This window comes from Ylistrum balloti, unplaced genomic scaffold, assembly GCF_031769215.1.
Source record: "Ylistrum balloti isolate Yb309-2 unplaced genomic scaffold, AGI_CSIRO_Ybal_v1 Utg371030, whole genome shotgun sequence".
Taxonomy (NCBI): Eukaryota; Metazoa; Mollusca; class Bivalvia; order Pectinida; family Pectinidae; genus Ylistrum; species Ylistrum balloti.
In genome coordinates, this window is record NW_026782572.1 from 63324 (window position 1) to 90591 (window position 27268).

The 27268-nt window shown below is 33.4% G+C and overlaps 1 protein-coding gene across 3 annotated transcripts in view; it reads left to right on the top strand.

The window, feature by feature from the left end:
* The window catches only part of LOC132560189 (inositol hexakisphosphate and diphosphoinositol-pentakisphosphate kinase 2-like), a 72065-nt gene that overhangs the window by 4485 nt on the left and 40312 nt on the right, over nucleotides 1–27268 (top strand). For all 3 annotated transcript variants that reach the window (XM_060224838.1, XM_060224840.1, XM_060224839.1), the window contains exons 4-22: nucleotides 845–933; nucleotides 1409–1560; nucleotides 1975–2076; nucleotides 2697–2858; nucleotides 6773–6894; nucleotides 7617–7718; nucleotides 9545–9631; nucleotides 9948–10133; nucleotides 11183–11242; nucleotides 14500–14585; nucleotides 16852–16908; nucleotides 19503–19628; nucleotides 20182–20300; nucleotides 20762–20874; nucleotides 21222–21288; nucleotides 21572–21713; nucleotides 22768–22994; nucleotides 26541–26683; nucleotides 27058–27172. In XM_060224838.1, the coding sequence (XP_060080821.1) occupies nucleotides 845–933; nucleotides 1409–1560; nucleotides 1975–2076; nucleotides 2697–2858; nucleotides 6773–6894; nucleotides 7617–7718; nucleotides 9545–9631; nucleotides 9948–10133; nucleotides 11183–11242; nucleotides 14500–14585; nucleotides 16852–16908; nucleotides 19503–19628; nucleotides 20182–20300; nucleotides 20762–20874; nucleotides 21222–21288; nucleotides 21572–21713; nucleotides 22768–22994; nucleotides 26541–26683; nucleotides 27058–27172 (2257 nt within the window). The remainder of the gene's footprint in view (nucleotides 1–844; nucleotides 934–1408; nucleotides 1561–1974; nucleotides 2077–2696; nucleotides 2859–6772; nucleotides 6895–7616; nucleotides 7719–9544; nucleotides 9632–9947; nucleotides 10134–11182; nucleotides 11243–14499; nucleotides 14586–16851; nucleotides 16909–19502; nucleotides 19629–20181; nucleotides 20301–20761; nucleotides 20875–21221; nucleotides 21289–21571; nucleotides 21714–22767; nucleotides 22995–26540; nucleotides 26684–27057; nucleotides 27173–27268) is intronic.

Consider the following 27268-nt stretch of genomic DNA (forward strand, 5'->3'; position numbering starts at 1 on the left):
GGAGATTGGTCTATGAACAGTGTTTTATTTCTTGTTCTACAGGAGATTGGTCTATGAACAGTGTTTTATTTCTTGTTCTACAGGAGATTGGTCTATGAAGTGTTTTATTTCTTGTTCTACAGGAGATTGGTCTATGAAGTGTTTTATTTCTTGTTCTACAGGAGATTGGTCTATGAACAGTGTTTTATTTCTTGTTCTACAGGAGATTGGTCTATGAACAGTGTTTTATTTCTTGTTCTACAGGAGATTGGTCTATGAAGTGTTTTATTTCTTGTTCTACAGGAGATTGGTCTATGAACAGTGTTTTATTTCTTGTTCTACAGGAGATTGGTCTATGAAGTGTTTTATTTCTTGTTCTACAGGAGATTGGTCTATGAACAGTGTTTTATTTCTTGTTCTACAGGAGATTGGTCTATGAAGTGTTTTATTTCTTGTTCTACAGGAGATTGGTCTATGAAGTGTTTTATTTCTTGTTCTACAGGAGATTGGTCTATGAACAGTGTTTTATTTCTTGTTCTACAGGAGATTGGTCTATGAAGTGTTTTATTTCTTGTTCTACAGGAGATTGGTCTATGAACAGTGTTTTATTTCTTGTTCTACAGGAGATTGGTCTATGAAGTGTTTTATTTCTTGTTCTACAGGAGATTGGTCTATGAACAGTGTTTTATTTCTTGTTCTACAGGAGATTGGTCTATGAAGTGTTTTATTTCTTGTTCTACAGGAGATTGGTCTATGAACAGTGTTTTATTTCTTGTTCTACAGGAGATTGGTCTATGAACAGTGTTTTATTTCTTGTTCTACAGGAGATTGGTCTATGAACAGTGTTTTATTTCTTGTTCTACAGGAGATTGGTCTATGAAAAGTTGGAAGCAGAAGGTATCATTCATCCTAGATATGCCATACTAAACAGGGAGGGAAATGGAACAGCCAAATGTAAGTCTTATTCATTGATCACAGATAGATTTTACCAGGGGATTGTTACTTTGTGCAGACAAGCAGATTCATCCACACTTCAGTTAATGTAACATGGCGGGCATTAATCTGGATGAACTTGTAAGTATGAACATGGTGTTGTAACTGAATTTGACCTATGTGACAGGGTAGAAAATGGCTCTGTGGCCTATATATCTGTGTATCTTAAAACTCAGAAAATAAAGTACCTGGTAGATCATTCCATGAATTGATGGGAAAAGGTATTAGATCACCCACTGACTCATACAGGTTTGTAGATCAGAAGGTCAGTCCTTATTTCATAAACAAACAGTCTCGGTCAAACTGGTCACATCTGTATACAGAAGCAATAAAGAATTGGTTCACTTTTCATAGAGATAATAAATTTGAGTATTTTACCAGGTGTAATGTGTTTAATGTCAATTAGATATGCTAGTATTGTCTTTGTTGTGTCCAGGTCAGTACACCGATGCAGAGGACTGTATAGAGGTGAATGGTGTTGTGTTTCACAAACCGTTCGTGGAGAAGCCTGTGTCTGCTGAGGACCACAATGTATATATCTACTTTCCTGTGGCAGCTGGTGGAGGAAGTCAGCGACTGTTTAGGAAGGTGAGGGGAAATTTAGAATTTACATAAGCTGCTGTTAATTACAGATATGTATGCGCTTCCCAGGGTTGTATTTCAAGGGCAGAAAAGGGATATCATATAGTTGTTGCTCTGTCCTTCCGTCCATCCATTTCTTGGTTCATTTGTCCATCCATCTGTCATAATTTTGTCTGGAGGAGATCACAAAAACTATATGAGGTATCAGTATGAAACTATATAGGTATATAGATCTGGATAAGAAGAAGTGCTTTATACAAGAACCATAACTCCCTTTGGCATATATAGTTGTTTTTGGGGAGCTTTCATCGGTTTCACTGATACTCTTGTTTTTTATTGTCACAGTTAATATATCATTGTCATTGTATTACAGTCAATTTTATGACTTATTTCACAATAATTGTAATTTCCCTGATGTAGGTTGGACCCCGCAGCAGTGCCTATTACCAAGTAAATCGTGTGCGACAGACCGGCTCCTACATCTATGAGGACTTCATGCCTACAGATGGAACAGATGTGAAGGTTGTTGTTAGCTTATGTCAGGGCTATCCCAGTGAATTATCAATACCAAAGACTCCAGGTTTTGTTTAGGGCTATTCCATTGAAACATCCATACCAAAGACTCCAGGTTTTATTTAGGGCTATTCCACTAAAACATCAATACCAAAGACTGATATATTGCATAGAAACAACAGATGGGAAAATGATTTAGTTTGGAGTCCTTAGGTCATGTACTTTTTATAAGGAAAAAGTGCTCCAATCTTATCATAAATGTCGTCTATCATTAAAACTCAATAAATAAACATAGATATGCTGAACAGTTGAACAATGGAACAGGTATACAAAAAAAATTGAATTTAAATATTTTTTTAAAAGCTTTCTGATTGGCTGATTTGAGGTTTTGAAGGCTTCTGGTTGGTTGTCATATGGGAGGCTTTTGAAGGCTTATGAAAAATGTATGTTGAAATTCTATTGGACATATTTACTCAGCCATTCTGAATGTCAATATTAATCTGCAGGTGTTTTGATTACAAGTGTTTGTTAATTACATGAGTTTTGAAGTGTATATTAATTACAGGAGTTTTAATTACAGGTGTATAATAATTGCAGGTTTACATTAGTTACATGTACATTCTTAACAGGTATATACAGTTGGTCCTGATTATGCACATGCTGAGGCGAGAAAGTCACCAGCTTTAGACGGGAAAGTAGAGCGAGATAAGGATGGCAAAGAAGTGAGATTTCCAGTGATTCTGAGTGCTAAAGAAAAACTCCTGGCCAGGAAAGTGTGTCAGGCATTCAAGGTAAAGATTACAATATTTTACAGACTAGAAAATGTGTCAGGCATTCAAGGTAAATATTACAATATTATACAGACTAGAAAAGTGTGTCAGGCATTCAAGGTAAATATTACAATATTTTACTGACTAGAAAATGTGTCAGGCATTCAAGGTAAATATTACAATATTTTACAGACTAGAAAAGTGTGTCAGGCATTCAAGGTAAATATTACAATATTTTACTGACTAGAAAATGTGTCAGGCATTCAAGGTAAATATTACAATATTTTACAGACTAGAAAAGTGTGTCAGGCATTCAAGGTATAGATTACAATATTTTACTGACTAGAAAAGTGTGTCAGGCATTCAAGGTAAATATTACAATATTTTACTGACTAGAAAAGTGTGTCAGGCATTCAAGGTAAATATTACAATATTTTACTGACTAGAAAAGTGTGTCAGGCATTCAAGGTATAGATTACAATATTTTACTGACTAGAAAAGTGTGTCAGGCATTCAAGGTAAAGATTACAATATTTTACTGACTAGAAAAGTGTGTCAGGCATTCAAGGTAAATATTACAATATTTTACTGACTAGAAAAGTGTGTCAGGCATTCAAGGTAAATATTACAATATTTTACTGACTAGAAAAGTGTGTCAGGCATTCAAGGTAAATATTGAAATATTTTACTGACTAGAAAAGTGTGTCAGGCATTCACGGTAAGTATTACAATATTTTACTGACTAGAAAAGTGTGTCAGGCATTCACGGTAAATATTACAATATTTTACTGACTAGAAAATGTGTCAGGCATTCAAGGTAAATATTACAATATTTTACAGACTAGAAAAGTGTGTCAGGCATTCAAGGTATAGATTACAATATTTTACTGACTAGAAAAGTGTGTCAGGCATTCAAGGTAAATATTACAATATTTTACTGACTAGAAAAGTGTGTCAGGCATTCAAGGTAAATATTACAATATTTTACTGACTAGAAAAGTGTGTCAGGCATTCAAGGTATAGATTACAATATTTTACTGACTAGAAAAGTGTGTCAGGCATTCAAGGTAAAGATTACAATATTTTACTGACTAGAAAAGTGTGTCAGGCATTCAAGGTAAATATTACAATATTTTACTGACTAGAAAAGTGTGTCAGGCATTCAAGGTAAATATTACAATATTTTACTGACTAGAAAAGTGTGTCAGGCATTCAAGGTAAATATTGAAATATTTTACTGACTAGAAAAGTGTGTCAGGCATTCACGGTAAGTATTACAATATTTTACTGACTAGAAAAGTGTGTCAGGCATTCACGGTAAATATTACAATATTTTACTGACTAGAAAATGTGTCAGGCATTCAAGGTAAATATTACAATATTTTACTGACTAGAAAAGTGTGTCAGGCATTCAAGGTATAGATTACAATATTTTACTGACTAGAAAATGTGTCAGGCATTCAAGGTAAATATTACAATATTTTACTGACTAGAAAAGTGTGTCAGGCATTCACGGTAAGTATTACAATATTTTACTGACTAGAAAAGTGTGTCAGGCATTCACGGTAAATATTACAATATTTTACTGACTAGAAAAGTGTGTCAGGCATTCAAGGTATAGATTACAATATTTTACTGACTAGAAAATGTGTCAGGCATTCAAGGTAAATATTACAATATTTTACTGACTAGAAAAGTGTGTCAGGCATTCACGGTAAGTATTACAATATTTTACTGACTAGAAAAGTGTGTCAGGCATTCACGGTAAGTATTACAATATTTTACTGACTAGAAAAGTGTGTCAGGCATTCAAGGTAAATATTACAATATTTTACTGACTAGAAAAGTGTGTCAGGCATTCAAGGTATAGATTACAATATTTTACTGACTAGAAAAGTGTGTCAGGCATTCACGGTAAGTATTACAATATTTTACTGACTAGAAAAGTGTGTCAGGCATTCACGGTAAGTATTACAATATTTTACTGACTAGAAAAGTGTGTCAGGCATTCAAGGTAAATATTACAATATTTTACTGACTAGAAAAGTGTGTCAGGCATTCAAGGTATAGATTACAATATTTTACTGACTAGAAAAGTGTGTCAGGCATTCAAGGTAAATATTACAATATTTTACTGACTAGAAAAGTGTGTCAGGCATTCAAGGTAAAGATTACAATATTTTACTGACTAGAAAAGTGTGTCAGGCATTCAAGGTAAATATTACAATATGAAAATGTGTCAGGCATTCAAGGTAAATATTACAATATTTTACTGACTAGAAAATGTGTCAGGCATTCAAGGTAAATATTACAATATTTTACTGACTAGAAAAGTGTGTCAGGCATTCAAGGTAAAGATTACAATATTTTACTGACTAGAAAATAGTGTCAGGCATTCAAGGTAAGTATTGAAATATTTTACTGACTAGAAAAGTGTGTCAGGCATTCAAGGTAAGTATTGAAATATTTTACTGACTAGAAAAGTGTGTCAGGCATTCAAGGTAAGTATTGAAATATTTTACTGACTAGAAAAGTGTGTCAGGCATTCAAGGTAAATATTACAATATTTTACTGACTAGAAAAGTGTGTCAGGCATTCAAGGTAAGTATTACAATATTTTACTGACTAGAAAATGTGTCAGGCATTCAAGGTAAATATTACAATATTTTACTGACTAGAAAAGTGTGTCAGGCATTCAAGGTAAAGATTACAATATTTTACTGACTAGAAAATGTGTCAGGCATTCAAGGTAAGTATTGAAATATTTTACTGACTAGAAAAGTGTGTCAGGCATTCAAGGTAAGTATTGAAATATTTTACTGACTAGAAAAGTGTGTCAGGCATTCAAGGTAAATATTGAAATATTTACAGACTAGAAAAGTATGTCAGGCATTCAAGGTAAATATTGAAATATTTACAGACTAGAAAAGTGTGTCAGGCATTCAAGGTAAATATTGAAATATTTTACTGACTAGAAAAGTGTGTCAGGCATTCATGGTAAATATTGAAATATTTACAGACTAGAAAAGTATGTCAGGCATTCAAGGTATAGATAAATAATATCGCCCTCAATTTCACTTTTTGAATGTTCCGTTGGACCAGCCATGGTAAAATATTTATATGAAATCTCTGCTTTGAACTGCATTGTTTCTTAATAAGTATAATTAGAAATTCTGAGATGGATCCTACATGGAATGCCACAACAAGTCCATGTCTTTGTAATAAGGTTATATGTATTAGTTTTTAGTAGGTAAAAAAAAAAAATATGTTGGAAAAAAATAGGGTACGAAGTTTGGCAAAAATTTCTTATTTTGACAAATAATTTAATGTGGCTTATATAGAAGAAAGATCTTGACTTGAACAATCTTTTTTTTGGAAATCATCTTAGAAAGTTTAGTATTGGAACAAAACATAAGATAATTGAGAGCTACCAGAAACTGACAATTATTTTTGTTTTGTCTTATTAGCCAGTACTTTTTCATATAAATGTAGAATGCCCACTTCATGACATTAACGAGGTATGTGTTTGTCCCTTGAGTTTGTTGCAAGATAAATAAAAAAATTGTCTTTAGTATGTATAAGTGAAAATTCATAGTTAACAGGTTGATTTAAAGAGCGTTTCTTGAGCATGTTTTAGGGCCTTCATTTATAAAGGGTCCCATTCCCCATTGGAATTATTTTACATTATCCCAAGTTCCCAAAGATTGTAGTTTACTCCTGAAAATTTCTTTCCCTTTTTTACCAATTTTCTTCCCTTATTGAAGTAAAAATGCCCTATACTAAACCAGAAAGGAAAAAACTGATTAAAAAAATCTTCTGATAAGGTACAGTATCTAGAAATACAGAGCATGTTAATGATAGAGGTCAGCCGGGGTCACTGATGTCCCAATTCATTGATCAATCTGTTATGACTGATTATGGTTTTCTGTTTACAGCAAAACGTGTGTGGCTTCGATCTTCTCAGAGCCAGCGGCAAATCTTATGTCTGTGATGTCAACGGGTTTAGCTTTGTGAAAAACTCAATCAAGTATTATGATGACTGCGCAAAAATACTAGGGTAAGTTTTTGTAGCTCAATATTGAAATCTTTTCATGCCTACATCATTTTATGGGGGGTAGGGCATATAACTTTACCCATGTCTGTCTGTCTGTCCTGTCTTATTCAAAATCAATGTGATATTTTCAGAACCTTCACACAGATTTGCTTCATATTTACCCCATAATATCTTGATATCAAATTCTACTCCTTATCATCTACACCTTGTCGTCAGTCAAGGTTAAAAGGTCAAAGTTCACATTTGAAAACTTATGCAAATTAATCTAACATGGATACTGATATGTATGAGAACAGGGTCATTAATTTCTTTCAGATATTTTCTAATTCATTAAGGTACACACTATAACATTTTCATATTTCTGAAGATATGGCATTGATTCTGAATGGGATGGGACTAGACAAACAGACATAGGTAACAGCTCACACAACGAAAATTCATACATATTCAGAATTATGTAATTACATATCATTCTGCCATCTTTCAAATGCTTAATTTGTTTGTCATACAAATGAAAATTACTTTGCGTGAGTTTGTATTTTATATTTCAATACTTAAGTTCATTTCTTATAAGATGCAAGCACTTTGCACAGTAGAAGGTTGATATTTGGATAAGATGCAAGCACTTTGCACAGTAGAAGGTTGATATTTGGATAAGATGCAAGCACTTTGCACAGTAGAAGGTTGATATTTGGACTTTTAAATAATCATATAACTGTTTTCAGGACAATGATAATGCGTGCACTTGCCCCACAAAGACACATACCTTGGGTTTTAGGAGCAGCCCCAGAGGATATTCCTGTTGTCCCAACCACATCTGGCTCCATGTAAGTAGACCCTACCACATCAGACTCGGTGTAAGTTATCCCCACATCTGGCCCCATGTAAGTAGACCCTAAAGTGAAGTCACGGGACCAATAAAGTGAAGTGGTGTCACGGTGCCAATAAGTGAAGTCACAGCGCCAATAAAGCGATGTGGTGTCCGATAAAGTGTAGTGGGTGAACTTCTTTGTTGAGAATGAAGAGTGGTGCAGTGTTGAGTGGAGATGAAGAAATCCAAACGCTGTTTAGGTTGATGTAAATTTATTGTGTGTAGACATGGAGAGGTGGTACACTCACATGCCTTCAGGAACCGATTCGACGACTGGCTAGAAACCTAGTCGTATTTATACTAAAATTCGTAGACATTGATAATCTAATATTACATATTTGCTAACAACAAGTGGATAATACATGAGTTATTTACATGGTCTAATGCACACACATAGTGGTAGATTAGGTGGTTTACGACAAGCTAAGGTTTTGCTGACCTGTCCTGCTAGACGGTAATGGTAAGCTTATGTAATTAACACGGGAGCGAATGTATACCGGGCATGTGTGATAGATTAACAGAAAGTATGTTCTGGCTTCTGGACAACACGTCTGATTTATGTCTAGTAGAATACAGTTTTGGATAGTTTAATTTAACTTAAATATTAACTTTTAATAGTTCAACCCTACCACATCAGACTCAGTGTAAGTTATCCCCACATCTGGCCCCATGTAATTAGACCCTACCACATCAGATTCAATGTAAGTTATCCCCACATCTGGCCCCATGTAAGTAGACCCTATCACATCAAATTCAATGTAAGTTATCCCCACATCTGGCCCCATGTAAGTAGACCCTACCACATCAGATTCAATGTAAGTTATCCCCACATCTGGCCCCATGTAAGTAGACCCTATCACATCAAATTCAATGTAAGTTATCCCCACATCTGGCCCCATGTAAGTAGACCCTACCACATCAGATTCAATGTAAGTTATCCCCACATCTGGCCCCATGTAAGTAGACCCTACCACATCAGATTCAATGTAAGTTATCCCCACATCTGGCCCCATGTAAGTAGACCCTACCACATCAGACTCAGTTTAAGTTCATTGTATAAATCACAAAATCAGTCACAGCTTCTTAGATTCCACAAAAATAAGTTTTTCGTAGCTGAATCTCCTGTTTGGTGCTGACCCGAATTTTGGCCATTTTGCCAAGAATTTATGACCACCTTTCTGTATAACTCTTTTAAGAATATGCATACGTAAACACAGTATTTATCTATTGTAAATAACATATTCTGCTAGAGATTTATTTTTGTGTTAATATATGTGGAGAGACAATCTTGAATTAAAATCTCTTGTTTCAAATGTTTGTAGGAAAATAATAAGTCATGCTGACATCCTTGTTATTCTGTCATTGTCACACACTATACCCTGCATCTTTAGAACTCTGTACTTTAAAATGACATCCCCATATTGCTGATAGTAGAACTTTACAAAGAAGTCATTTAAATATACAGCTATAGGTCAGAGGTCAATCACCAATGGTCAATATGAGGCTATCAGTTGTCAATATATGAGCTTTCCGGAGTTCATGTCTCTAAAAGCTGGCAAATTCAAAGTCATTTCTAGATCAGCTTTCATGAAATCATGTATTTGTGAACATGTTGGTAGAGGTGAATTTGTGAAATAAGGTTTAGTGAAATCTAAGTGATTTACAGTAATCAGTTATTTTCAGGCATCTTACAGAAACCACTTGTATTATTTTTTGACATTGTCAGTAATTACTTTATTAACAACAGAAATTTCATTATTTCATCCATACTTTGTGTTGTAGGATGGAGCTGAGGACAGTTGTAGCAGTGATCAGACATGGTGACCGTACACCAAAACAGAAAATGAAAATGGAGGTCAAACACAAAAAGTTAGTATTGAATCCTGAGAGAATGTATCAGTCTCTCTAGGTTTCTTTGATAAATGCCTCACAGGATAAGATAGTTGTAATTTTAAGTATTTTGTTTACAGTGGACGATAACATTAATACTTAAACACTCTCACTTGTTAACCTCATATTTGTACACTACATGTATTTACATTAACATAGAGACACAAAATTTTATTTGAACATGTCAATTTTCACAAGTTTATTGTGCATATATTGTCAATCTGTATTCATCAGATTTTGTGTTGAGTATAGTATTCCCATGTATCTTATGCAACATTCTTCGCTTTTTTCACAGATTCTTTGATCTCTTCAAGAAATATGATGGCTATCGGAATGGACATTTAAAACTTAAGAAACCAAAACAACTCCAGGAGGTTCTAGACATCGCCCGATTTTTATTGTCAGAGCAACAATCATCATCAGATCCAGAAATAGCAGAGAAGAAAGCTAAGCTACAGCAGCTGAAACTAGTCTTAGAAATGTAAGATTTGAAAAACATTCTATGAAGAATCAAATTTTTCATTTTAGAAAAAGTATCTTTCTTTTGTTTGAACACTTGGCTAACTTTAAATATATGATTTGTTACCCAGGTGTGTAATACTTAACTATTTAATGTAATGGATAAGACTTCTTTGTTTGAAACATTTTTCACATTTGTTTTGCAAGAAAAAGTGTATGTAAAGGGTAATTATCATAAAATTAAGATCACTATTGAAATAAAACATTATATTTTTAACTTTGGCTTTAAAATTACAAATCTTAGTTTTAAAAAATGACCTAAAAACAACCCTGACAACCCTTATATCTGGTTTTCCCATTAACACCCAGTAATAATGTTTTCTCAGAACTGGATTGAACTATGTTTTGTTGAGTCTTGCTTCATCTATATATAAAATGTCTGACCATTTTAAAACCTGTCTCTGCAGAGGAAGTTTGGAGTGGAGTTCTTTTTAATCTTTAAAATCTTTGAACAAGAAAAAGGGGAAACAATCTTTTGTTTTAGAGCAGCAGATGTTTTTTTTTTTTTTTTTTTTTCAAAATGTGTAGTTCTGTAGTTTATCATAAAAAATTTATGATTTTTTACTTTTTATCATAAGGAGAGTCCGGGATTGTACTTTTATAGCTGTGGAAAATATCAGATATAACATGAGTATTTATTTTTTTCATCAATGAACAAATATGCATATAATTTTTTATCTCTTTTTATTAACAGATGTTTTTTTTTTTATTTTGTTCAAATTTTCAATTTGAAATTCCAGGTCAACATGGATATCTCTGACTTGATTGGATGATAAATAAAATTCCTAAAGCTCTTAGTTTATGTATATATTATTTAAAAGAAAATTCAAACAAATAAAATTGATGTACATCTAGTATTTATTATGATGAACAAGAAAATGTACAAAACTTTAAAAGGCTTTTTTTTTTAAAAAATACAATTTCCAGTAAAATCACAAATTTCACAGTAGTTCAAATCACTGATTTGACTTCGTTTTAATTATAAGCCCTATTTTTGTTTCAATTTTGAAGGTGGGATTTTCATCACAATTTCGAAAAACAGGCCAGCACTTTCTTGTGTTCATCAGAAAAGTTTGTTATCATCTGCTATGTTTTGTGGTTTTCTGGTTAAATGTATGAGTTATCTCCCCATGGCATAGTGAGTTATCTTTCCTTTGCAACTTTCAGAACTTCGCTACCCTATCGAAAAAAGTAATTGAATAATCTTTCCTTTGCAAAAGAATATAAGTATCTTCCCTTTGCAAATAAAGTAAAATATTTTTGCCATTCAGCTGGTTGAAAGTGTGATATTCCCTTTGCAAATAAAATGGCTTCTTGTGGGCCAGTTGTGTGAAACTCTTGCTTCCTTTTAATACTGTTAACCGTTTGTCCCTTTGCATGCATTCTCCGTTCAAATTCATTTCTTAATTTCAGAAAATTTCATTTAATTTTTTATTAAATGCATTAATGATAAACTAAAATCAAATAAGTAATGATATTTCTGAATAGTACATAAGGAGACAATTACAAGTAGGTGTGTTAAAACTGATAAATAAAAATAGTAGGAATTAATTACATCTGGACAGCAACTTCACATTTTTTACTCTTAATCACTATTGTTGGCCCAGATGTAAGGGTGCAGAGGGGTCTTAATGTGAGAGGAAACCGGAGAACCGGGGAAAAACCCAAGCCCCTGACACCTAGGTAAAAGAGGCGAGTGTGTTAACACTGCGTCACCCGACCACTCAATTGTTGTGAATGTATCATTAAAATGAAAAGCAAACTAAAAACAAACAAAATGAAAAAACAAGATGACAACAACAAAAAAAAAAGAAAAAAGAACAAAAAAGAAAAAACTAAAAAAAACAAATACAAGAAGTAGCAGCTCTATACAAATATGGTAGACTATTGAAATGTTTGCTTGAATTATTTTTGCAATCCATAATCCTCAAAGTGACAGATTACCTCCCTTTGTCATATGGTTTTAGCACAATGAGCAGGCCATGTAGCAAAACCTGTTTCATTGAATTATGTCTATGTTGTAATATTGTGAAAACAATTATTTCAAAAGTACAGTTTTAAAAATTAATTTGTATAAGACATAAAGGGAGATAATTCAGCTGTCAACCCATTTGCATGTGCAGATGCAATTCTGTTAAATACATATTCTTTTTTAATTTGCTGCCTTTTTTTACTTTACAAAATAATGTTAGAGATTTTAGATTAACCTCCCTAGTAAACTAATGATTAGACTTTTACTCCTAAACACTAATATCAAACTCTGATGTAACATTTATCACAAAGTGAATTTTATTTGATCTTTAGAAATGGATTCAGATACATCCATGTATTATAGAATATAATCAGAGCTCCAAACTGAAATGTTTTAGATACTGTTTCTATGCAACAATATTTTTCTGTGAGGATGCTGTTTTAGGTTTTGCTCGGGCAAGAGTTACTGAAAAAGGAAATGAGCTGGTACATTTAAATTGACTTTTGTTTACTGCCATTCCACTTCAACAGTACTAGACCGCTAATATAATGACACAACTATATTGATTTTGTCCTCAGCCATTTCACTTCATCAATACTAAATGGCTAATATAATGATCATTAGGTATTTGGATGTAACAGTTCTCTTTTTAGCTTTTCCATGTTTAGGCTGTTCCAATTACTGGATTTACTCCATTGTATGAAGTGAAGTTTTTCACACTATATATTTCGGGTGTTCCAATTACTGGATTTACTCCATTACACTCTATGGCCTGCTACATTATCAGTATTGCCCAAAATGTTGTTTGTAATATGAATTTAACGAGACGTTATGGTAAAAACATTAATTTTGTTTTGATTGTTCGTGTTTTATATACTTCCATTTACTCTATCCCAATATTCACAGTTGAATTCCAATGTCCAGCTTGACCACTTCTTTGGCTCAGGAAACCCCTCTCTAATTAAGTGCTAGTAATGTTACGTAATAGTGTTGAAAATGAGGCAGTTCATTTTTGTAAACATAAACACATGACAGTGACAGTGGTGGCACATAAAGTAAAACGTGGATTTTCAGCATCAGGTTTTATTATGGGTGTGACAGATGTTATATGAGAACTCAAAGTCATTTAAGATTTACAAAATAAGTGACATTCATGGCCAACATTGTAACAACCAATTCAGGCAGGACGCCATTTTAATATGCGTTATCATATATGATACAAAAATTTACATATCCAGACTGTTGATCAGCAGTTAACTTTATTTCATAATTATTGACTAATCTCTATATATACATTTAACTGTGAAAACCATCTGTCATTGGTCAAAAGGGGATACACTTGATATATACAAATATATATATGCTATCATGAAAAATATCAGTAAAAAAATGTCACTTTATATGATTAAATATATATTGAATTAGAATTAAATTTTTATTTAATTTCAGTTGATAAAATTGCATGATATCCTTCTGGAAAATATTTCCTTAATGCCCAGCAGATTTCTATAGATTGTGAAAAGGTTGCTTGCAATTTTATCACTTTATTCAGAAAATATGTAAATGAGATTAGACAGAGCAATAAATAGTGAGTGAAACAGTTAACTATTGTTGTAGAATCAATGAGGTTGAAGCTTGAACATCAACATCAGGATTCTGTGGTTTTATCATTGGTTTACATATTTAAGTTAGCTAGGTTAGCCATCATGAGAACTGTGGTGTAAATATTTATATGGTTAAGGTTGAACCTCCCTTTATGGGGCTCTATTGAATACCATTACGTAGCCATCTTTGATTTCATACTGATCTGATATATGTTTGAGGACACCCAGGATGATGACTCTTTCTGTTAGGACTTTTCTATTTACTAAGATCAGATGTATGGATGTTCCCTTACATATTTATACAACACCCTGTCAGCACTCTTTTGGTATCCTTCCTTATTTTGTATCAAACTTTACATACTTAAAAAGGACTATTATATCATGGACAAATTCAAATATCTGTGGTCAAGGTCAAGGTCACCATTACTTTTTCAAAGGAATTCTTCTGTCAACCTAAAATGACAATCATCCTGATGTAGAAACATCAGTTTGATAGGTAATTACCTCTAATACTTATTGTGCCAATTTTTATTTTTGTTCTGGTTTTAATTGTAACGCTCCATGTCTGTGATAATAAATGTCCTATTAACATTCCAGCATCAACAGTTTATCAAACAAAATGTAGAAATAATTTCTATTATTTATCAAAGAGAACATTCTCATTCCTAACCCACTACAAATGCCTGTTAATTAAGCCCCAATATCTTAACTGTCATATTAACAAACATTGAAAATTTATTTGTGTTTTGAAGGTATGGACATTTTTCTGGAATCAATAGAAAAGTTCAACTCAAGTACCAACCCTATGGTCATCCAAAGAAATCGTCGAGTGAGGAAGGTTTGTGTCCTTGAGGTTTTTCCTTCTACAGCTGTTGTTGGTCATTATCATCAATCATACTCATTGTATATCACTAGGCTGCACAATCTTTTTGTTTAATTGGGTATTTTTGCTTTGCTGATTGATTTTAATTAGCAATAACAATGGTTCAAAAATTAAATTAAAATTGCACATCTTGTAAGAACAACATAAAATTTAAAGTAGAAATCGTTACTGATGTGGTTATTTATTTTCTAAAGAAGGTTTAGGTCAAAATCAGCAAAATATTAAAATTTAACTTTATTAAACACAACATGAAAGATCAAGGTGAAATGAATATCATAAAGTTGTTTAGAGGATTCCAAATGAAAATTGTATGACTTACCGGTACATTCAATACATTTCAACAGACTTTTGAAAACTTCTTTTGATTTGACCTCTCTTAAACATGACACACCAAGGGCTATGTCTCTCACAATAATTTCATGCTGAGGGTTAACAAAGAAGTACGTCTCCCTCATTCATGTGATATACCCAAGGTTAACAAATATCTATTGTAGGATTAATTTTTTAATCCTGGCTCTCAAAATGTTATCTTGTATATCTGGTCCTCTGCAAACACAACAGAGGCTTATAGACTGTTTACATCTATTGGTCTCATTCAAACCGGGAAATTATATTGTATATCATGGCGTGGAACATATACTCAAAGTTATATCACAGAATTCCTAAAAATTCAGTTGTATTTATCATATGTTTATTCCCTTTAGAAACATCAATTAAAACAATTGCCATCAATGGTTTTCCTAACTTATTGCCATGCTGCATGATCATCTTACCTGTAAGTCAATAAAATATTTAAAATGTCTTGTGTCTGTCGAAACATTTTTATGTAAAACTGAGTGATAGTTAAAGTAAACCTCCATCAAATACATTGCATGTCTGTCTGTATATTGTCTGATATTGTTAATGCTGTTGATTAAACTCTTAATCTGACAGGTTTGTATACTGCAATGGGTTTGAATACTCAGGAAAAAATGAGTAAATTTAATCTGTTCATCTCTAATGGAGCTTATTGATTATTCATGCTGGATTGATACTGGGGTAGGTTATCGAGCCAGAGTGAAGGGGGGATAATTTATCCAGTAAATGATATTAGCTGAAAGTTAAGACTGAACTATTTGTAATGCAAGATATAGTTCAGTCAGAGGTAAAGAAAGCAGTCCTTATTCCAATAACAAAGATAAATTGATATCTTACTGTTTGTTCAACAATTATGGTTCATATATAATAATTGTTTTAATTGAAAAAAAAACTACATATATATAAGGTAACTGCATTGATATGTACATTAAATGATGGTATTTGCTTAGAGATATATCTAAGGGAAGTTTCATTCATTAAAACATGTTTTTCTAATCATATATATGTAAGAGAGCTAACCCATTGATTTCATTTATCAAAACTTGCTGTTCTAATTATAAATGTAAGGGAGGTAACCCATTCATTTCATTTATCAAAACTGGCTGTTATCATCATATATGTAAGGGAGGTAACCATTCATTTCATTTATCAAAACTTGCTTTTCTAATCATATATGAAACCATTTGTTTCATTTATCAAAACTTGCTGTTATAATCATATATGTAAGGGAGGTAACCCATTCATTTCCTTTATAAAAACTTGCTGTTCTCATCATATATGTAAGGGAGGTAACCCATTCATTTCCTTTATAAAAACTTGCTGTTCTAATCATATATGTAAGGGAGGTAACCCATTTGTTTCATTTATCAAAATTTGCTGTTCTAATCATATATTTAAGGGAGGTAACCCATTCATTTCATTTAATAACACTTGCTGTTCTAATTATATATGTCAGGGAGGTAACCTATTTCTTTCATGCATCTAAACTTACTTTTCTAATAATTCATTGTTTTCCATCATCTCACGACTTCAATGTGTATTTTCTTTGTTCATTACTAAACTATGGAATACAAAAATAACACCAATGTCCCTCTCATCATTAAACCTCCATTATTTCATCATTTTCATCATCATTATTAAATTTTTCTAAAAATATCACATTTCTATTATAATTTTTGCAATGACATATGACAAAAGTTTATTTTGCTTTCTTTTGTTGCCTAGTCAAATTCAAATTTGCTTACTTTAGTTGCCATATCAAAATCATTCTGCTTTCCTTTGTTGCAAAGCCAAAATGAAATTTGCTTTTTTTCAACTTTTTTTTCTGCTAAATTGATTGATTTGATGACCATTTTTTTGACAGATTTGAATGGTGAGATTGAACATTGCAGTTTTGATGAGTGTGATAACTGTGAAAACAGTAAGAATTTCTATAACTTTAATAAATGCATTTTTGCGTGGTTTGACTTTTATAACTTTTGTACTAAGTACTGGTTTGATTTTAATGCTTACACTCCCATATCAGTGTGTGAAATTCAGGAAAATAGCCTCTGCCATAGACAAGGTCATACTGTCTTTCTTCTTCCTCCTCCTCCCCCCCTCCCCTCCCACGAAATTCTTGTAATATATTTATGAACTTCTTTGCATTTTCTTTTTGTTATGGTCACATAAACTATTATCATTGTATTATATATAATTATATTTACAATGGTATGTCTTGAGTCACGGTGTTAAATATCAGTGGTGAAACCTGGATGTCCATTTTCTAAAAAAACATATTTGTTTTGATACAGAGTGGTAGTATAAGTAAACATCTTTTGATGTTACTAAATAGCTGAAATATCAAGAATATCTGTAATACTAGAAAAAGGTGAAATACCTATCTTAAATACCTGAAATACCTGAAATATCTTAAATACCTGAAATATCTTAAATACCTGAAATACCTGAAATACCTTAAATACCTGAAATATCTTAAATACCTGAAATATCTTAAATACCTGAAATATCTTAAATACCTGAAATACCTGAAATATCTTAAATTAATACCTGAAATATCTGAAATATCTTAAATACCTGAAATATCTTAATACCTGAAATATCTTAAATACCTGAAATATCTTAAATACATAAAATAAATACCTGAAATATCTTAAATACCTGAAATACCTGAGTACCTAAATGTCCAAGTGAGAAATATATCTTTCCTGCCTTCTCTTATATCCATTAGTTGCTTCACTTGTCTGCTGAGGTGTAAGTTTATTTGTAACATTAGAATAGTTGACGACCAGATCTTGTCTTTTTGTGATGGTTTAGTGATACTACATAGACCTATATATAGAATGATTGCATTGTTTGTCAATTCAGAATTCTTTTTTTTTTAATTCTTAGAATTTGGAAATGTATTTGTACAATACTATTGATTATTAGTGTAGCAATTGAAATTCTATAATTCAAATAAGATCTATCCCATCAACTGACCAAACTAAGACTTACCACTATCTCAACACCTTAATTAATGTCACTGAATGGAACTTGTACTTAAATCCATACTAGCTAGCTTGCTAGAGAGATTAACATACTGTAAATTACTTATATATTTCGCATGGGATTTACTTCCACATTAACAGGTAAAGAGAGTTAATCACAAATTCAAATCCTTCACGATTGTATGAAAATAACCTTGATGGCATTCATGTTGATTTGGCTACCAATATAGGAGTTTTGAATAGTCCAGATCTCTCGTAGATCATCATTGCAAATTTTCGGTCATTTATAGATCAGCATTTGGGAAATCATGTATCCACGAATATGTCTGAAAAAGTAAGTTCACGAAATAAAATATTCACGAAATCTAAGTGATTTACAGTATATATTTTAACAAGTTTCAGAATTCTTGTTTATTATGTAGAAACTCACGTAAGTTTATGTTTATCATATAATCAAAGCGTGTTTAACATTTGTTGATGTTTGTAATAATGATGTGAAATTTAAATGACAATATTTTCATTCCCTGTCTCTCTTTCTCTGATGATGTCACAATGCATGCATGTAGGTGTAAGTTATAGTGTCACAAGATGATTATGGGGACCTGTGGGTGATTATATTCCACTTATCACCTGTCAGTAGGGCCCAATATTGTAAATAAAACAGGAGTTCATAGGACAATGAATCCCAAAGTTGTGTATGTGATGAAGGTACACACTGGAAATGGTATTAGGTAGTGGATGTCCTGTAGTCAGTGCTCTGTCTGTCTGTGCATCCATGCTTCATAACTTTATAATCAGTCACAGTAGAGGGATGACACTTTGCGTAAATTGTTAACCATTATGAGAAGACCTTATTTGTTTTGTCCTTCTGAAACTTATAGGGATTCTCAAAATGTGAGTTTATGATGAACTTCATAAAATTTTGTCCAGGAATGGTAAAGAGGGATTCCTTCTCCTTGTCATTTGGTTTTTGCTCTATTTGAAGGTAGAATAGAATCGTGAAAATGAGCTGCCTTGGAGATAAGATTACTTCAGAGAACCACGATCTGTGTCATCACCTCCATGAAAAAATTCCTGCCTTTTCGATCAAAACATTTTGTAAAAATACAGAATGTTAAACCATCAAAAATAAAAAGTCTATACAGTTCATTGCATATGACATCATGAGTCCTAGAGACAACAATAATAATCTCTGCTAGGTTTTTCCTGATATGTGTTCATAACACCATGAATGACATGTATTGATCTGGTACAATGACACCGATAACAATCAGTGTCGTTACATAACCACTGTGCAGTAAAGAAAGAATGACAGGGTAGCTGTAATAGAAAACAAAGGATTTGTTAGTTGGTTACAGATTTTAGGTCTCTGTAACTCTTACCAAGCCAAGTCTAATCTAATGTATTTATCATATGATAATTGTCACTGTTGTCTTCCTCATTGTGCTCTATATATTACAGTATATTTTCAGTGATAAGGTATTAAGGTTGTATCTGTTCTTACATTTATTTATCTTTTTATTAGATGACTCTCCACGCCAGCCGTCTTTATTGTTGATAGTGAAGTGGGGAGGGGAGTTAACTCCGGCTGGAAAAATACAAGCAGAAGATTTAGGCAAAGCTTTCAGGACGCTATATCCTGGTGGACAAGGTAAAACCTGCAGTTGTAAACAATACCTTTTAAGGTCACAAAGGTCAGATGACTTTGTGGACAAAGTAACAACTATAGTTGTAATTAATAAATTTAAAGGTCACAGAGGTCAAATGTGTGCAGGTCTCCAGAGAACTTCTCACTAACAGAGAAATGTTTAGTTACAGAAATCAAGCAGATATGAAACCAATAAAATAAACTCAAAGAAATGACCTTGACCTTATTGAAAGTCTGAAGGATCAATAATGTAAAGACTCTTTTAACTGCTTGTTTATAGCAAGGATAACCAGATGTATCCTGGGAAGATCTTGTATATAAAACCTAGTGTTTTATATACCTGGTGTATACCCTGAAAAATGACTGTTTCTGAGCAATTTTCTAACCTGATAAATTTGCTTCCTGAATTAACAAATTGTAAATAAAGATTGAAAGAGTAATGATGATTAGGATTAAAACAGCTTAGTTGATTGGTAAGAATAGAATATAGAATTTTTAATCAGTTTTAAGAGACCATCATGCCTTGATTTCATTTACTGTCCCCTCCCTATTACAGGCCAGTTTGAGACACCAGGTTTAGGATTCCTTCGCCTTCACAGCACTTTCCGACATGACCTCAAAATCTATGCTTCTGATGAGGGACGTGTCCAGATGACTGCAGCAGCTTTTGCTAAGGTTTGTAGGTCAAGGTCATACAGCTCTATAAATCATTATTTTCTCAGATATGTGGGTCAAGTTTTTGTACAGATTCATATGTCAAGGTAAAACAGCTTATTTGCTCGGTAGAACTTTATTTTCTCAGATGTATGGGTCAAGGTCATACTGCTTTCATTAAGGATTATAGGTTTGCACAGGTGTGTAAGTCAAGGTCATATAGAGAGATCTTTTGCTCAGACTCTCAAATTTACAGTTTAAATTTGTAAGTGGAATTTGTAAATAAATGATAATGAATGTGATCTGTTTACAACATGACAATTGCCAGGAATATGGTTACAGTACATCTTAAATTAATTTTTTCTTTAATTCGTTTATAAATAGTTTGTTATTTTATTGATTCATTTATTTTTCAGGAAACATCATTTTGATGTAATAAACTAAAACAAAGCTTATTGTAATAACGTAAATCCTATTGACAGGGGTTGCTGGCCTTGGAAGGGGAGCTAACTCCAATCTTAGTACAGATGGTGAAGAGCGCTAATACTAATGGACTATTGGACAAACAGGGTGAAACCTCCAAGTACCAACACATGTAAGTCAGCTGTAAAAGTGTTGTTTCAGTCTCTGAATCAGAGAGACAAACCTCCAAGTACCAACACATGTAAGTCAGCTGTAAAAGTGTTGTTTCAGTCTCTGAATCAGAGAGACAAACCTCCAAGTACCAACACATGTAAGTCAGCTGTAAAAGTGTTGTTTCAGTCTCTGAATCAGAGAGACAAACCTCCAAGTACCAACACATGTAGGTCAGCTGTAAAAGTGCTATTTACACTATAGATCTGTAGATTCCTACTACCCTTGCCTGTTGTAAAAAGTCTACACTGTGTTAGTAAATACCTTTGGGACTGCTTTGTTTTGAAATGATTCTTAATGTTATTTCAGAGTCAAAGAACGACTGATGAGCATGTTGAATGTGAACAAGGAGTTTGATGAAGTTGACTATGAAAAGGTTTGCTCAAGTTTTTACACCAGTAACATGGAGAATTGTAAAGTTTGCTTTTATTTTCTTACCTGTTAATTTTGTATTATGTACTTAGTGTTACATGTTCATTTGCCATGTTGATGTTTTCTTCCTTTTTTCTACTTTTTACCAAGTTTTTTATGTGTAATATTCAGACCAAGTTTTGATTTTGTAAACAAATTTTATATTCTGAATTTGTTTAATTTTATGTAAATTGAATTTCATATGAGAGGAAAATCAGTATGTTTAAAATCTTTCTTTTGTTTGTTAGTTGGCCCCGACACGGACAGACTCCTTGAGTCGTGCCCTGAAGTATATCTACAACCCACAGAAGATGTGCCGTAATATCCATGATATGGTGAAGGAACTGACCGCTCAAATACGCCGACTCAAGATGGAGCACCGACACAGAGGTAAGTCAGGGTAAAGGTAAATATGAAGGCCAGAGTGAAGGTCAGGGCAAAGGTCAGAGTGAAGGTCAGTGCAAAGGTCAGAGTGAAGGTCTGAAGTAATGTTAAAAATTGTTTTGTATTGTTACTGTATATGTAAAGTATGTCCATGTTTTGTATGTGTTGTATATGTCATTGTCTTTTGTTAATAAAAGTTTTGAAAAAAAAAAAACAGAGTGAAGGTCAAGGTAAAGGTCAGAGTGAAGGTCTGAAGTAATGTTAAAAATTGTTTTGTATTGTTACTGTATATGTAAAGTATGTCCATGTTTTGTATGTGTTGTATATGTCATTGTCTTTTGTTAATAAAAGTTTTGAAAAAAAAAAAAACAGAGTGAAGGTCAAGGTAAAGGTCAGAGTGATGTTCAAGGCAAGGGGCAATGTACTAACACAGAAAAGTAAGCAACGTTGTTGTAAGATAAGTCATATGCCCACACTGTGGTATGTCCAGGTCAATTCCTTCAAAGGTCAGAGCACACTAACAAGGTGGATACAGCAACCCTGTTGTAGGTAAGGATCAAATTTAATGACCAAACCATCCAGGCAGTGGTAAGTGGAGAAAATATCCAGCTATGGTGAGGTACATACATAGTGGTTGGCAGCGATCAAATACTGGTTAGTTGAGGTACATACATAGTGGTAGGTTGGAATCAAATACTGGTTAGTTGAGGTACATACACAGTGGTAGGTTGGGTTCAAATACTGGTGAGTTGAGGTACATACACAGTGATAGGTTGAGATCAAATACTGGTGAGTTGAGGTACCATATGAAGTAGTAAACTGGGGTCAGTTTATGACAAGATGTTAGGTACACATAAAGTAAGGTAGATTTCAAAAAATAAAAAATGGCTGTTCAAACATGTGCTTAATTTGACAATCAGACTTAACAAACTGTCTAAAAATTGACTGTGATTTTGTTTCACTGGAACATTTATTCTCTAACAATAAAACTTACAATATAAGAGATAATACAGTGATCTATATGAGCTACATTAATGACTGTACGGTTTATATTATACAGAACTCAAACTTTACAATGGAGAATCATGGGAGTTGCTGATTCGTCGCTGGGCAAAACTAGAAAAAGATTTCAGGATGAAGGATGGCCGTTTCGACATCAGTAAAATCCCTGATATCTACGACTGTATTAAGTACGACCTACAACATAATCAATCCACGCTTCAAATCAAGAAAGCTGAGGACCTGTTCAAATGTTCACGGGCTATGGCTGATATTGTTATACCACAGGTAATACATAGCAATGTCTCCGTCCATATACAGGGTCATCACTGTCTGATATTGTTATACCACAGGTAATACATAGCAATGTCTCCCTCCATATACAGGGTCATCACTGTCTGATATTGTTATACCACAGGTAATACATAGCAATGTCTCCCTCCATATACAGGGTCATCACTGTCTGATATTGTTATACCACAGGTAATACATAGCAATGTCTCCCTCCATATACAGGGTCATCACTGTCTGATATTGTTATACCACAGGTAATACATAGCAATGTCTCCCTCCATATACAGGGTCATCACTGTCTGATATTGTTATACCACAGGTAATACATAGCAATGTCTCCCTCCATATACAGGGTCATCACTGGCTGATATTGTTATACCACAGGTAATACATAGCAATGTCTCCCTCCATATACAGGGTCATCACTGTCTGATATTGTTATACCACAGGTAATACATAGCAATGTCTCCCTCCATATACAGGGTCATCACTGTCTGATATTGTTATACCACAGGTAATACATAGCAATGTCTCCCTCCATATACAGGGTCATCACTGTCTGATATTGTTATACCACAGGTAATACATAGCAATGTCTCCCTCCATATACAGGGTCATCACTGTCTGATATTGTTATACCACAGGTAATACATAGCAATGTCTCCCTCCATATACAGGGTCATCACTGTCTGATATTGTTATACCACAGGTAATACATAGCAATGTCTCCCTCCATAGCATATACAGGGTCATCACTGTCTGATATTGTTATACCACAGGTAATACATAGCAATGTCTCCCTCCATATACAGGGTCATCACTGTCTGATATTGTTATACCACAGGTAATACATAGCAATGTCTCCCTCCATATACAGGGTCATCACTGTCTGATATTGTTATACCACAGGTAATACATAGCAATGTCTCCCTCCATATACAGGGTCATCACTGTCTGATATTGTTATACCACAGGTAATACATAGCAATGTCTCCCTCCATATACAGGGTCATCACTGTCTGATATTGTTATACCACAGGTAATACATAGCAATGTCCATATACAGGGTCATCACTGTCTGATATATACCACAGGTAATACATAGGTCTCCCTCCATATACAGGGTCATCACTGTCTGATATTGTTATACCACAGGTAATACATAGCAATGTCTCCCTCCATATAGGGTCATCACTGTCTGATATTGTTATACCACAGGTAATACATAGCAATGTCTCCCTCCATATACAGGGTCATCACTGTCTGATATTGTTATACCACAGGTAATACATAGCAATGTCTCCCTCCATATACAGGGTCATCACTGTCTGATATTGTTATACCAGGTAATACAGGTAATACATAGCAATACCACAGGTAATACATATCTCTATGTCCCTCCATATACAGGGTCATCACTGTCTGATATTGTTATACCACAGGTAATACATAGCAATGTCTCCCTCCATATACAGGGTCATCACTGTCTGATATTGTTATACCACAGGTAATACATAGCAATGTCTCCCTCCATATACAGGGTCATCACTGTCTGATATTGTTATACCACAGGTAATACATAGCAATGTCTCCCTCCATATACAGGGTCATCACTGTCTGATATTGTTATACCACAGGTAATACATAGCAATGTCTCCCTCCATATACAGGGTCATCACTGTCTGATATTGTTATACCACAGGTAATACATAGCAATGTCTCCCTCCATATACAGGGTCATCACTGTCTGATATTGTTATACCACAGGTAATACATAGCAATGTCTCCCTCCATATACAGGGTCATCACTGTCTGATATTGTTATACCACAGGTAATACATATCTCTATGTCCCTCCATATACAGGGTCATCACTGTCTGATATTGTTATACCACAGGTAATACATAGCAATGTCTCCCTTCATATACATACAATTAAGACACAGCATTGTTCATAAACACTCTTGAGCGGGTACCTCCTCAGACAAATCACATGGCATGATAGTCATAAGTTGGTGTTGTTTTTTTCCTTGTAGCTCATTGATCCTTTGTTGTTGACTGCCAGGTTTGTTTGAGTCATGGCGCCATTAAAATGATAACTTGTTAAATTTCATAAGTTGAGACTAGGGTTGAGATTCGGCTGTTTATAACAAGATAATGTTACACTGATCTTCATACAAACTACTTAGATAGGCTTCAGGTAATGACTTATATAATCAGGGAACAAACTAATACATGAACATGTGTAGTAGATCAGTAACGACAGAATACCTCTGGCCTCTGGTCAATACATAATTGTTCACAGTAGATGTCAGTACTAAATTAACACAGGCAGATACATTGTAATGAAACATCTGACTTATTTCTAGCACAATTTTGAATAATTTAATCTTACATATTAACTTTTAGTAGTTCAATTTTCTTTGAGGAAGTATGACTTTATTTGAATGAGTATGGTTATATTTGAAGGAGTATGGTTATATTTGAAGGAGTATGGTTATATTTGAAGGAGTATGTTTATATTTGAAGGAGTATGGTTATATTTGAAGGAGTATGGTTATATTTGAAGGAGTATGGTTATATTTGAAGGAGTATGGTTATATTTGAAGGAGTATGGTTATATTTGAAGGAGTATGGTTATATTTGAAGGAGTATGGTTATATTTGAAGGAGTATGGTTATATTTGAAGGAGTATGGTTATATTTGAAGGAGTATGGTTATATTTGAAGGAGTATGGTTATATTTGAAGGAGTATGGTTATATTTGAGGAGTATGTTTATATTTGAAGGAGTATGGTTATATTTGAATGAGTATGGTTATATTTGAAGGAGTATGGTTATATTTGAAGGAGTATGGTTATATTTGAAGGAGTATGGTTATATTTGAAGGAGTATGGTTATATTTGAAGGAGTATGTTTTTATTTGAAGGAGTATGGTTATATTTGAAGGAGTATGGTTATATTTGAAGGAGTATGGTTATATTTTATGTTTTTATTTGAAGGAGTATGGTTATATTTGAAGGAGTATGTTTTTATTTGAAGGAGTATGGTTATATTTGAAGGAGTATGGTTATATTTGAAGGAGTATGTTTTTATTTGAAGGAGTATGGTTATATTTGAAGGAGTATGGTTATATTTGAAGGAGTATGGTTATATTTGAAGGAGTATGGTTATATTTGAAGGAGTATGGTTATATTTGAAGGAGTATGTTTTTATTTGAAGGAGTATGGTTATATTTGAAGGAGTATGTTTTTATTTGAAGGAGTATGTTTATATTTGAAGGAGTATGTTTATATTTGAAGGAGTATGGTTATATTTGAAGGAGTATGGTTATATTTGAAGGAGTATGTTTTTATTTGAAGGAGTATGGTTATATTTGAAGGAGTATGTTTTTATTTGAAGGAGTATGGTTATATTTGAAGGAGTATGTTTTTATTTGAAGGAGTATGGTTATATTTGAAGGAGTATGGTTATATTTGAAGGAGTATGTTTTTATTTGAAGGAGTATGGTTATATTTGAAGGAGTATGTTTTTATTTGAAGGAGTATGGTATCACTGTTGGAGAGAAACAACACATCTCCCAGAGCCTGTGTACACCACTGATGAGAAAGATCAGGAGTGATCTACAACAGTGTGTTTGTCCATTTGAAGATGAAGAGGGAGAAAGTACTCGTCTCAATTCCAAGTATGTGTGATGTAGTGCCTTTAAGTTAGTATTATTAGTGTAGTAGTGAAACATATATTTGTTTTGGTCCAGATATAGGCTTAGAGTTTGCAGGTCTAGTTTTCCTAGAAGCAGAATGATGGGGCCAAAAAGAGGAAATTTATTATGTCTTCAAAATCCCTCTTCTCTCTGCATAATGGAATTTTAGCCTGATTTATGCAGGCTTCACATTATAAAATTCCAGATGACATGAAAATTTGGCTGTAGAGTTGTGTTAAATCCGAAAAATAAAAAGAGATTGATATGTTTTTAATGATATCTAATTAAATCACTTTAATTTATTGTTCTGTAATGGCCATTGTAGCATATATAACATGAACATGTTTTACCTTTAGATATTCCAACAATGTGGCATCACCGGAGAGGTTTGTAAGGACCCGGCTGTACTTCACCAGTGAGAGCCACATCCATTCCCTCCTCAACATGCTGCGATATGGAGGACTCTGTGGGGTAACTCATTTCACTGATCTCGTTAAATAATAGATTATAAACATTGGAGAGCCACATTCTCTCATTCTTTAATGGGGCCATATTGTGAACTAGATG